Genomic DNA, 13961 nt, shown 5'->3' with positions numbered 1-13961 from the left:
TCTGGTCGGATATGAGGACACGCTTTCTCCCTGAGGGCCGTGGGGCAGGGCGGGGGCTGCCCCGAGCCCCTGCTCCGGCCTCGGAGCCGACCCTGCTGGGCTGGGGGCTTCCCTTCCAGCCTGGACGATCCGCACAGAAATGAAACCGGAACGGTGTTACGGCGGGGGGGGGGCGTTCACAAACGGCAACGGTGGTGGTGGCGGAAGGCTTGTTCCTGACACGCTGCAAGCGAGGGACGTCTTGCGGGATGCTTTACCGAAAAACAAGTCCAGTTTAAGCTCTTCGCTGCGTGGCTTGTGAGGAATAGCTGAATTACTTATACTGCAAACACTGGTTGTTTTTCCAGCTGCTGAAAGGATTGTCAATTACACATGATTGGTGACATCATAGAAACTAAAGACTGCCAACTAAAAGATCCCATGGATTTGTTTAATTCTGGGCAAGTTGTAAAAATTTGTGCCCCTATGGTCCGCTATTCAAAGTAAGTGACTGTTTTCAGTGCATTTTGTTTGACAATGTTTATCTTGACTGTAAAAACAGGCATGATTACCTTTTTCTCCTTTCATTGATGAAGATGGAGCTAAGTGTAGGATATGTTTTATGATTATACTTCAACATCCCCACACTACTGCATGTCAGAACAGCATTTTAGAATGGGTAATCAGAAAAATGTCTTTACTGTTGGTCTCTTAATTTTCCTGTCTGCAGGTTGGCTTTCAGAACCTTGGTTAGGAAATACAGTTGCGATTTGTGTTACACACCAATGATAGTGGCTGCTGATTTTGTGAGATCTGCAAAAGCTAGAGACAGCGAATTCACGACAAACAAAGGTATTTTTTTAATAAACCATTGCCTTGTCAGAATGTTTTATGTGGTTTTAAAACAAATTGGCCAAGCGAATGAGTCTGTCACACAACTTGACATACATTAACGATTTTGGTGTACTGTATCTGGTTGTTTGTAAAACCACAGAAATATTCTAAGTGAGAGTAAGGACATTCCAGTGCCAGTGTGTCAATGTAGTAGTGGAAAACTCTGCCTCCCCCTGAAAATCGATGCCTCTAAAATGATTAAGGTGTGTGGTGGGTTGACCATACATAGCTGGCCAGTGGCTATGCACTCATGCAGCTGCTCACTCATTCCTCCTTCACTTCTCAACAGCACAAGGGGAGAATAGGAAGAGAAAATGCATGAAAAACTCAGGGGTCAAGATAAAGACAGCTTAATGAGTGAAGGAAAGAAGGAGAATATAAGTGGCACAAAAGCAATTGTTTCCCACCTCACACCAGGAGATTGATGCCCAGCCAAATTTCCACATCAGAACTCACTTTCTTCTTCCCCTACCACTCCAGTTCTATTGCTGAGCTTGATGTTACACGGTGTGGAATAATCTTGGGCCAGTTTGGATCAGCTGTCCCATCTGTGTCCACTCCCAATTTCTTGCCCACCCCAATCTATTTGCTGAGTGCAGGGGGAAGGCAGAGTGAGAAAAAGAGAAAGTTTAGGCACCGTGCAAGTACTGTGCAGCAATAACCAAAATACTGGTCCATTATCAACACTGGTTTTGTCACAAAGTGCAGTGCAAAGCACCATGCGGGCTGCTATAAATGTACTTTAAATAAATTCTAAAATTAACTCCGTCCCAGCCAGACCCAGTCCCAGTATAAGATCTAACATCTTGTAAGATTCTTTTCCAACAATTGCTGTTTCTTGTGTGTTCAGAGGTGAACAGTTAACTCATTGCTGGGAAATGTTTTCTGGCCTCTGTCAAAATCAAGACGGCTGTTAAACGCAAAAAAAAAAAAACACTAGACATTGGTACAGTGGAATCAAGGACTGATAAAAGCAACAGGGTTTCAAATTAGCTTGGCTGGAAGGTGGAAGGGGGTGTTGGTGAACTCATAGAATCACAGAATGGTTTGGGTTGGAAGGGACCTTAAAGACCATCCGACCATCCAGCTCCAACTCCTTGCCATGGGCAGGGACACCTTCCACTAGACCAGGCTGCTCAAAGCCTCATCCAGCCTGGCCTTGAAGACGGCCAGGGATGAGGCATCCACAGCTTCTCTGGACAACCTGTTCCAGTGCCTTACCAAAATCGTTGAGATAATGAGAGATAAAGAGGCAAGAAGGGGCCAGGAAGTTGAAGCGTGGCAGGGGTCGGTGGGGAGAAGCAAGGCTTCAGACATGGTACAGAAACATAACCAGAAAGCATATGAAAAGAAGGGGTATAAGGAGTTGCACAGAGTCCTGGCTGTAAAGCAGAAGAGGAAAATGGTATGAAGTATGTGGGAAGAGGTGACAGTAACGATACAGATCTGCTGGCATGAAGTGGCTGAAGAAGAGTGTAACAAGGAACATACCAGCATGGGCTGCAACTGGAAGAATGAAGTGTGTTCTGCTAACGTGCTAGTAAGATCAGTATGTAGGATCTACGAAGTGTGATGGTTTAACCCATTCAGACCACTGAATTGGTGGTTTCATAAGTGTATCCATAATAGCAGGGGAAGTAGGTTTCATAATTTTAGCACTGGCTGTTTACTGTGATATGTTTTTCAGATAGAACAGAGCAGTTACAAAGTCACATTGGGAAGCATAGGTAGGCTCTTGTTAGTGGAACTCAACTTTTAAAAGGTGTGGATGATTCTTTGTGTGTAAAAGTAAATAAGTAAGAAATTCTCCTCTGTTGATAACAAGGGGTACAAAATGAAATGTTCTAGTGTTGTAAACAATACCTTTTCCCTATTCAACTCTTTCATGCTGGCCTTAATTTTATAGGCCTCTAAAACTTGCAGCCTCAGGCAGCTTTGCCAAGATGATAGTATTTACATTATTAGCGTTTATGCTTTTAACAAATAGCTCCACAACAGGTTGTGCAGTTTTACTGTGGTTTTATGTTTACCTTCCTGGCTGTTTGAGGATTTTGTCTTCTAATTAGTGGAGTAGGTTTGGATCCTACAGTTGCAATTTCTGTTTTCCATTTTCTTTGGCATTGATATTTTCTTTGTTGTGTATTTCTCAAATAGATGCAGATGTTCTTTGTGGCTGCTGCTAAAAAATTGGATATGGCTAGAATCAGTATTTTTATTACTTAATGCTCAACCAAAACTCGAGGTGCGTGGGGTTATTCAAAAATATTTGCTGTAGCCGTGTAAATCTCTTCAGCTAGAGCACTGTATTAAATGGACACTGCTTTGAAAATATGCAAGGGATTTTATTTTTTTTTTTTTTCTTTCTGGATTTTTAGGTAACTTCTAGCAGTGTCTCAGCCTGATTGAGAGGGTATTGCTGCCCTTTCTGGCTTAAGCTCCACCACTTGAAGAGCTAGTTATTTTCCCCTGAAACAGAAACATCTTCAGAAGCACTTGTGGTCTTTTCAGTACCAGAAGTGCACTTGCTTTGTGCATTTGTTGGATCATCTCTTTTCCATCAGTGCTCAGATACCCCCTTCCTCTTAACGGCAGGAATTGTTTATATGGAAAGTGAGTGCTAAGACCGTTTGAAATCTTTTTAGATGCATGTAATGTAATGCAGTAGCTGTAAAAGAGGAGAGCCATGTTCCAAATGACCATCTGGCTCTCTGCAGGGGCTTGGAAAAGCACGAGTAGTGCAGCACACCCAAGCTGAGGAGCACTGACACTTTGTTTTCCCACTTGAGATAAAGCTGCTAAAGCTGTCTCTGCCCCTGTGTGCTCATTCCAACTCTGCATATCGCATTGTGCGTAGAAACCAGCCATGTTGGCACAGAAGAGGAAAAAGATGGGCTGGGATAACGAAGGGCAAAGCTTGTGGGTTGTTTAGCTCCTTTCTGAAGGGTTAGTTCTGTAAGCAAGTTTCCCACCTGGCAGGACAGCCAGCCGTGTTAGCACAGCAAAGGGGCAGCCTGCAGACCAGGAGGGGAAGCACAAAGGCTGCCAAAAAATAGAGAATGCTTTGTTTTGTATCTCATTGTTGAAGAGAAGCATCTGACCAGTTTCAGGCACAAAAACAATATGTTGAGCCAGCAACCATCTAGGACGTTGTTTGTCTGAATTCCCACCTCCCTTGATAGACATAGTCTGTAAACCAATGGTCAGCTACCTTTATTTGTGATCTAAGGCTCACAGAATCACCAAATGGCTGAGTTTGGAAGGACTCTGTAGGCCATGTTATCCAGCTCCCCTGCTCACGCAGGGTCACCTAGAACCAGTTGCCTGGGACCATGGCCAGACAGCTTTTCAATGTGTGAAAAACATTCAAGATTTAAAATTCCTTCTTCTTATTTTGTGGGGTTTTTAAAATTTCTAAATATGTTTTCATTGGAGTAGGTGATCATCCACTGATTGTTCAGTTTGCTGCAAAAGAAGCCCAGGTTTTGTGTGATGCTGCCCGTATCGTCTGTCCTTATGCAGATGGAATAGACTTAAACTGTGGCTGTCCTCAGAGGTAAAGTTTTGAAAAAACTGGGTAAATACGACAAAATAATTAGAGAATGAAGAATGTTGGTCTTCATAGTGATAGTAATTTCTGTCTTAACTTAAAAATAGACTTTGAGAGAGAAACTGCTTTTTAACCTGTCAGAAATCTCTATGCAGCAAGACACTCTTCTGAATGTTCAGAGATGCCTGTCACCATGATGAGACTAGGAAAACCAGGTGTATTTGCCAACTTGCCTTTTTAAATTTCTAAGATAGTGAATGTTGGCTCAGAAGTGAAGTGTCCATCCCTTCTCAGCAGCTGTTAAATACGCATTACCAAGAAAAGCTTGCTGCAAATAATTTGGAGAGTGTTTTGAGAAATGATGTGTCAATTCCCAGAATAATGAGGCAAGTCCCTGATGTTTCAGACTTCTGCAAGTGAAAGATAGTCTCTAAAATATAATTATACAGATTATATTACCCAGGAATTGCTGAAAAGAATTTCTTCCATCTTCTATTAGGTTTATAAGTACAGTGAATTAGTCATCTACTTCTCACTTAAATTGATAAAGATTTTGTCTTGACAGTGAAACAGAGTAGTAATGTGCAAATGAAGATTCTCACTAACTGGTTCAATTGAGAACAATTTATTATGTGAATGTCAGGCAGTCTTTTTCTAAGTGAAGACCTCAAAAATAAATGTAGGAAAGCAAAAGACAATATTACGGTGCAGTTACTTAATTTGTCTGTTCTAATTAGGTTGTCTTGACTTAAAATTATAGTATTTGAGAAAACGCTTTTCTGGAGAGAGCTGAAACTTCTGAATAGAAGTGTATTTTTTTTTCTAAGCTAACTATGGTTAAGTATGCCAAACTGTAAGTTCCTTTTAGTCCAAAAATACATGTTTGCATTTGATTCTTTTGTTTCTAGTGCATGCTGGTTTCAAAATAACAAAACTTTGTGCACTTAACCTGCCTTTATAAGAAAAACTGTTGAAGAAAAAAGCTGCTGCTTATAAGTGGAAGCAAAAGTTATTTCCTGCCAGTCAAAATTTTTATTTGGCAGTTGAGGGAAAACAGAATATTACTGAAATTATATCCCTACTTGCACTTCAAAAATCTTCTTTTTCAATCCAAAGTCATTTTCTGTTTAAAAGAAACCCATAATCCAATGGAACCGGAAACATCAAACTATTTATTTTATGTATGATCTAAACCATGGTCGATTAAATGTTAATTTACTTTCCTTGTGAGTCAGAAAATTGAACTGGAAGAGATTAATTACTTGTCCAGAGTTCTAACAGCACAATGGAGACTGAGCCAGGATCTAAAAGCTGGTGTCAAACTGCAAACAAATTTTTGATCTATAGCCAGTACTGCCTGGGTTTACTCAACCACCCATTCGAAAGCTCGTAAGGAAAGAAGCTGATGTATTTGACTGAATTTGATCTGCATTTTTTCAGATGTAGAATACAAGTGTTCCTTTTCTTTTAAAGATGGGCGATGGCAGAAGGTTATGGTGCTTGCTTAATAAATAAACCAGAGCTCATTCGAGATATGGTGAGGCATGTGCGCAATCAGATCGACAACCCTAGATTTTCAGTATCTATTAAAATAAGGTAGGTCTAACTTAAGTGTTATTTGTGCTACTTGGAAGAATCCTTTTCATTTTTTCAAAGAAATACATTAGTGAAATAGTTGCTATACTTTATGTAAATGTGTTAATGTAATATTGCACATTATAAAAATTTCCTTACATGTGAAGACTGCTGAGATGTTTTGACCCCAGATGGTGAAAAAATATCTGGGACAAGTAAAATTGCCATGTATATTTCAGAGGTGGGATATAACTGGGAAACGCTAAATTAAATAGAGTTTTCAATACACTGAACTCGTGTCTTTATTAAAAAAAAACCCTCTTTATCTTCCAGCAGTCATATTTTCTTCATTTATACGGTTATGCAAATGTATGGTTATACAAATCTAAAGCTCCGCTCCTTAGGGAGGGGCGTTTATTTATAGCATTCAGATAATTTACGCATGTAATCTCTCCATTCCTTGGAATTTTAGGATCCATGAGGACTTAAAAAGAACAGTTGACCTGTGTCAAAAAGCTGAAGCAACTGGAGTTTCATGGATTACAGTACATGGGAGAAGCGTAGAAGAAAGACATCAGCCTGTACATTATGATGCAATTAAAATAATTAAACAAAGCGTGTCTATACCTATTGTGGCTAATGGAGACATTAAAACTTTAAAAGATGCTGAAAATGTTCATCGCTTGACAGGAGCAGACGGTAAGATCAAACATACTCTATTTTCTAAGTAAAATTACAAATCGTATTTCAAAGTATTTATTTTGGCTGCAAGTAGGACATGATTTGAGGGCTTTTCACTGTTTGCAGAGACAAATGAAAGAGGATGTTTTAAATGCCTGATAAGCTCATAAACAGAACCACTTGTAATCATCAGAGCACTAGAGCACCGTTTTTCAAAGCCACAAATAATGATTTCCAAGGCAAATTACAAAAACTCTTTGCTTAATTATGCTGTCTCATCACTCAGCAGTGGAGTTCAGAGGGACCTTCAGACATTGATTCCGTCTCTTTATGGAGCTGATCATCTTTTAGAGATTTCCAAGTGGAAGCTTACGGTTCTTTATTTCCTGCACACGGGAGCAGATTTATTACAATCAGAATATGGCAGGTTAAGCCAGATGCTTAACCGTTAAGATGGTTAGCTTCAAGGACACAGTGAGGCATTGCACTCTCCTATCTGTATGTGTTTACCTTGTCTGACACGTCAGTGGGAACGTCTGGGGGTGAAGGATTGCCCTACAACTATTTAGTCACAATAGATTCCTGCAACTGCTTTGGTTTCAAGACAGTATGGAAATTCAGTTTATGTTTTGAAGAGGTGCTCTGTATCTACGCACTTTCAATCTTGCAGCTAGAGAATAACAGGACAGAGAGCAGCAGCTAGTGTCATAAGGAAAAGTTCATGTGGCAGATTTCTTTTGGCACTATTGATATTTAATGGCAGCAACAAAAACTAGTTGACCCAAACTGCCATGCTGCTACAGTGACTTTCCCTCAAAACACAAATCAGGAAGGACATACGTAACAGAAAAGAATGTTCTCATAACCCAGCTGACCTTCTTGAATAACAGAAATACAAAGCATCGTTTTTTTCTGTCATGCACAATAGCAAAATCTTTCATTTTTGATCATCCTATTTTTTAAGAAGAGACTAAGTGTGATAGATTGTGTGTTGGAAAACAGGAACAGGAAAACAGAATCCCTTAATCGCAGAAAAATTACCACAGAACTTGTATGGGTTTATCTAAGAATTTGGGATTATACTTGCAAATACACTGGCTTGTTCAGAAAGATTTAATGCAGATCAAGAGCCCTGAGATTTATATAATTGAGACATTGAGCTCTTACTGGAAGAAGGATTCTAGGTCAGTGAATCAGCTGAGTTGCACTAAAAATAACTAAATTTAACGTATTACTACCCTTGTGTCGTTCCATTGTATTTTTATGTTAAAAAGGCAGGCTTGTATGTGTGTAGCAAATAAAACCAAAATACTATTGAACTGCAGCTTCAAAAGTAGGGAAGAAGGGCTTCTGTGTCCTGTGTTTCATTTCAAAATTTCTGGAGGGATACCTCGTCAAGTGGGTAGTGTTGACAGGTGTAGTAGGTACTCTGAGGTTTGGATTGTTAAATGGGTTTCTCTCATACAGCTACAGTATTCATCCCTGTTCTCCCCCTGCTTGTCCGTAAGCTTTGGGAGGTTCTCCTAAGGGGTGCTATACAAAACCTACGGGAAAATCTATTGTAAAATTTAAACTGCAATGTAACTCACTGCTTTAATTTCCATTTTGAAGGTGTAATGGTGGCTAGAGGACTCTTAGCAAATCCGGCTATGTTTGCAGGGTACGAAGAGACCCCTTTGAAGTGCATCCAGGACTGGGTTGACATTGCTCTTGAGCATGGAACTCCTTTTACGTGTTTTCACCACCACTTAATGTACATGATGGAACACATAACTTCAAAACAAGAAAAAAGAGTTTTTAATGTTTTATCAAGCACCTCAGCAGTACTAGATTACCTGAATGACCATTACGGTGTTTGATAACTGAAGGTATTTTAGTTCTATGGAAACTTGTATTTTGCAATTGCTGATACATTGTTAAAGTTTTAATTGGGTTCCTACTTACTTGTCACATTCACATATTGCCTGAGTATTTTCAACACAGTGTAACATGATGAGGGTGATACTTTATATTTTTGATATTTTTATGTCAGCATTTTTCACTCCAGAAAATATTCCAGATTCCACAAATGTGGAATTTCATTTACGATGCACTACTACACAGAGGATTGATTATTGTAAGACTCCAGTAATTTATTTTTTTCACCAGACAATTGCTTACAGCAGTATTTTGCAAAACTAGGGCCTTTCTTGTGTGAAACCTCCTGAAATCAGAAGGACTGCCTATAAATAATACCCAAAATTTCAGACCAAAACAATACAAAGGGAGCAATCACAGAATTTTTTGCTTTACCTGGCATAAACTGTACTTTTAAATTTCAGTAGACTTTTCAAGCTTCAAGACAGGCCTTGATGCCCAGTATAGTATTCTCTTTTAAATTAGACGTTCCTTTTGCAGGCTAGAACTTTTTAAACTTACTTAAAACTCAGAAAAATTCCACACTTAGTATAGTGAAAGAAGCACAGAATAGATAAATGATGACAGAAAGAAGGAAAGAGTAAAGTGAAGGGGGAGTTTAAACTTAGTACAAACAGCTGAATCTAAATTGCAAGGCTTGAAAGTTCAATCTAACTAAACTCAGTTGTATCTACTGCATAATAATTATATAAAAGATTAAATCCCTGTCATCTACCGAAACAGAGCTTTATAGGTCAAAGAAAAGCTGACAGGCTCTCTCAGTGGGGCTCTTGCAGTCCTTTCTGCCTGCTGGCATGTTGCTTATCAAGCATGACAGCCACTTGGCTTTGAATCCTTGTATAGGAGGGGAATACAGTGGAAATTAGAACAAGATAATAGCATTATACACCAGCTGCATGTGTTCTGCAAGGGAAATTTCACAGATCTGTGCAGTACAATTATTTGTAATCAAATAATTTGTTTTCTTTATATGTTTACACAGGAATTCATACCAGAAATTGCTTAGTTTTCTGACTCTGATACTGTTATAAATATACAAGTGAATAGTTCTAAATTTTCTAAATAAATTTCTTGGTTTTGTATACAGTTGTAATTTTTTTATTACACTATAAACTATGACAACCTAGATACCGAAATTCTCACAATTCTTTTCATGCAATGGCATCAAAGACTTGGTAATTTTTCACAGTGAGTATATTCCGATTTAGGCACGCGAACAACAGAGCGAAAGGCATGACCATCAAGTCTTGTTCATTAATTAAGGCAGCAAAGTTACATAACTCGTCTGATGCAGTCACCTTCCTGATGTGTTAACAAATGGAAAACTACTGACGTGCTTTGCTATCCTAGGCTAATTGAGACAATCTACAAGCTTTTTTTGATTAAATAGGTTCTCCGTTCCTTCAGACAACTATTTTTTTCACTCTTCCAGATTGTAATGTTTTCTTGACATTGGGTGAGCACAGTTATCTGTGGCATTCCAGGTAAAACCCCAGCAGTGTCTTCTGCAATTAATACTTCTCTTTCTAATGTCTCACTTTTCCTCAACTGATACGCATCATGTAGCTTATGAGCTCCCAGTTTTACAGCAAAAGTTCCTACTTCCCAACTGTATGACACTGAGTTTTGTACTGCTGAATTTCCTGTCTCATCCAACTATAGTGCAATACTCAGTTCTCCTCAGTTCTGAAAATGCCTCCAGCCTTCTGCATCAAAATTGAAAAGTAAAACTATACAACTGAATTGTAGAAGAAAGGGGTTCTTCAAAGTATTAACCAAGCCCCGTCTTAGCGTTCACTTAAGATTTTTGTGATTTGGTAAGCAACTATTATTTGCTGTGGACTCTCCCATTAGCCACAAGGAGCAAAGAAGAAATAGTTATTTATTATAATCAAATAACACAAATGAAAGGCCTTTTTTTTGCCTTTTTTTCTTTGTAACAGTGGATAAACTGAACTTTAGAGGACTTGAAATACCTTGACCTATTTAGGATGTGAATACCTGATGGAAGGCAGCAGTTGTTGTGCCTGTGTGAGATCAGTCACGGAGATTTCTGCCTGAAGTACAAGACCTAGGTTGCTGTTAATATCACTGGTAATTAAGGAGTGCTTGATCTGGCCAGTTATGCATTGTAAAAGTCAATGGAAGTTGATCATACTCTTTTGCGGGTGAAATGAATTGTACGCCTTCTTCCCTTGTGAATTTTGTATGAATCTGAACACTCTTCACTCTGTTGGTATAATGTCACTGCAGAGTTGGAGTCTTGAAGCCATGCTCTGAACAGCCGTACTGTTCAAATATATGTAAATTGCTGAAGATGTGAGTTAGTTATTTAACTTCCAGTGTTGGTTTAGAATATGGCCATGTTTCTCATTATAAGCCATCTGAATATGGGAAAACTCTCACTTCCAGTTTAAAGCCACTAGATATATTCCTTCCCTGTGTATGTTACTTGTAACATCATCAGTTACTCAGTCTTTCCAATTTTCAATTTTTTAAAGTTATTCTGCAAGTAACATAAGATACAAAGCTTTATTTCCTATTTTAGGTCCTTTGCCTCCTGTAACTGATCGCACAACACCATGTTCTCATAACACCTGTATTTTCTTGCAACTTCGACCCTGCTGCAGTAACCCCAGCTCCCTCACACAGCCTATACAATCCCAATTTCTACATTACTTGCTGTTAAGTTGTTCCTTAGGTCTCTTCTCTGTTAAAGGAGAGAGCACTCAAGCACACATACCATCCTAGGAGTCACACACTTGCCACCAAGTCTTTCCTGCTAAGACCGGAGTCCCTTCCTAGTGGGCGACTCCAATGAGTTGATGGGTGCCCCTTTCAACTCCGTTCACACACACATTCTTACTCTTGAGTGTTTCTCCCCTCCTTAGGTTCATCCTTGGGTTTCCTGTAGCAGAGTGTCAGGTATTGAATCTTACCTATAAAAAAATAGTCAGATGGCACAGCAGAAAAAAAAAAAAACATCTCAAGCTGGGTGCCTCCGGAGAGGGACCCACAACAAATCCCTGGGCAGTTATACCCTTAAAATCTATGCACCCACCCCTCATGCACCTTTCACATGCCTTTTTGGTCCAGTGGTGATTTCTGGTGTGGGATCTTCTATATTTTCTTGCAACTTCGACCCTGCTGCAGTAACCCCAGCTCCCTCACACAGCCTATACAATCCCAATTTCTACATTACTTGCTGTTAAGTTGTTCCTTAGGTCTCTTCTCTGTTAAAGGAGAGAGCACTCAAGCACACATACCATCCTAGGAGTCACACACTTGCCACCAAGTCTTTCCTGCTAAGACCGGAGTCCCTTCCTAGTGGGCGACTCCAATGAGTTGATGGGTGCCCCTTTCAACTCCGTTCACACACACATTCTTACTCTTGAGTGTTTCTCCCCTCCTTAGGTTCATCCTTGGGTTTCCTGTAGCAGAGTGTCAGGTATTGAATCTTACCTATAAAAAAATAGTCAGATGGCACAGCAGAAAAAAAAAAAAACATCTCAAGCTGGGTGCCTCCGGAGAGGGACCCACAACAAATCCCTGGGCAGTTATACCCTTAAAATCTATGCACCCACCCCTCATGCACCTTTCACATGCCTTTTTGGTCCAGTGGTGATTTCTGGTGTGGGATCTTCTAACACCTAACTGAATTCTTTCTCTTTCTCCAGGCAGGCTAGTAACTGTTCTCATCCTGTTGAGTTTCAGCTTCTGCTGATGATTCTAGCCTCCTTACCTTCTAGTTTGTGCTTCTTGTGCACCTGCTCACTCTGCTAGATTCAACTTGGGCTAAGCACTGCTTAGCAACAACTGAAACATCAGTGCCTTATCAACATTATTCTCATACTAAGTCCAAAACATAGCATTGTACCAGCGAAGAAGAAAACTAACTCTGTCCCAGCCGAAAGCATTTCTTGGTGAAAGTTCACAGCTTGCGGCCTAAGGCTTCAGCAAACCTACCTACTCCTGCGAAGTTAGTCATGAACAAACAGTATACCAAAGTAATCGACATTATGCTGTAAACCCTGCATCCTAATGCAAAATGACTGACTCTGAGCGATTCGCTCTATTTAAAACTCACTCCTTTAAGCCGAACGCCTAGTATTTCTTAACATCTGTCTTGGGTTGATGGTTGGGCAAATGCCGTGTGTGATGATGAGACAGCTGCCATACAAGCCAAACTAGAATGGAACAAGTTTGAACGTTCTCTTTGTCATTCAGCAGATAATTAGTGCTCTAACCAGTTTCTAATACACAGGCAGTTCATATTTCTACTTCTGCATACTTCTGTCACCTTACTGGTGGGAGAGGAAAGTATTTAGCTGTTATGTTTTAAAGTTCATGAGGTTTTTTCCTAAAGTAGGCAGCCAGTATGTATAGCATGGCATCATATTTATCATACTGTGGTTCACTGCAAGATAGGCAGCCTAAGATCAACAACCCAGACTTGTACAACTTCAGTTAGCAGAATACCTTCCAGGAGCAGCAGGCTGCACACAACAGAAGGGAAGGCCTCACAGATATTTGTAGGAGGCTTCTCTGTCCCTCGGATCACATTCCAGGGCAACACACAGCAACTGCTTTGGAAGTGCACAGCAGTGACTGCAGAGTGAGTCTGCCTGGGATCTTGCGAAGCCCATGAAGTGAAAAAGCAGACTCGGGGTCTCTGGCAGCGGGGACATGCAAATATAGTGCTATCTGTGTGAGGCCAGGCTACTGGGAGGGCAGCCTGCAGTGAAAGTAAGAGGTGAGTAAGCAGCTCAGAAATGGAAACTGCTCTTGAAGTCTTTAATAACATTTTAACAATTTCAATAAAGTATAATGGCTGTAGGCCAATAACTAAAATGTAATAACCAGGACATAGTAAGAGGTTATGTTTTGTCTGTGCTTCTGATTAAATGTGTTTATGAAAACATGTTAGAAATACTTCTTAAAACCCAAGCTGCTTCCACTGTGTAGATTGTATTGAAATGGCTGCTCCTACCGCTCTCGAATATTTGTTATGCATAAACAGTTATTTGGGATGTAACCTTTCATCCAGACATTGCTTGGCAGCAGCTAGGAAAATGTTAACACATTGGCTCCATCCCCAGGCCACAGACCTGGGAAATTTTAAGTGTAAACAGTTTCAGATTGTGAGCAGCTGCAGATAACTCTGCTTAAAACTGCTTATGCAAGAACTTCCTACCCCATTTCAAATCAAATGGATTAGAGTAACAAAGAGCTACTATTCACAGCATTTAATCTGTCTCATTTTCATAGAATCATAGAATGGTCTGCGTTGGAAGGGACCTTAAAGATCATCTAGTTCCAACCCCCCTGCCATGGGCAGGGACACCTTCCACTAGACCAGGGTGCTCAA

The 13961-nt window shown here is 40.0% G+C and overlaps 1 protein-coding gene across 1 annotated transcript; it reads left to right on the top strand.

The window, feature by feature from the left end:
* The first annotated feature begins 372 nt into the window (after positions 1–372).
* On the top strand, positions 373–8867 carry DUS4L (dihydrouridine synthase 4-like (S. cerevisiae)). The gene is made up of 6 exons (XM_010156619.1): positions 373–482; positions 710–831; positions 4309–4426; positions 5894–6016; positions 6468–6694; positions 8288–8867. The coding sequence occupies exons 1-6, from the start codon at positions 373–375 to the stop codon at positions 8533–8535; spliced, it is 948 nt and encodes a 315-aa protein (XP_010154921.1). The 3' UTR covers positions 8536–8867.
* Positions 8868–13961: the final 5094 nt, after the last annotated feature.

Source organism: Eurypyga helias, unplaced genomic scaffold, assembly GCF_000690775.1.
Source record: "Eurypyga helias isolate BGI_N326 unplaced genomic scaffold, ASM69077v1 scaffold15168, whole genome shotgun sequence".
Classification (NCBI taxonomy): Eukaryota; Metazoa; Chordata; class Aves; order Eurypygiformes; family Eurypygidae; genus Eurypyga; species Eurypyga helias.
This window is presented reverse-complemented; position numbering and strand designations above follow the sequence as displayed.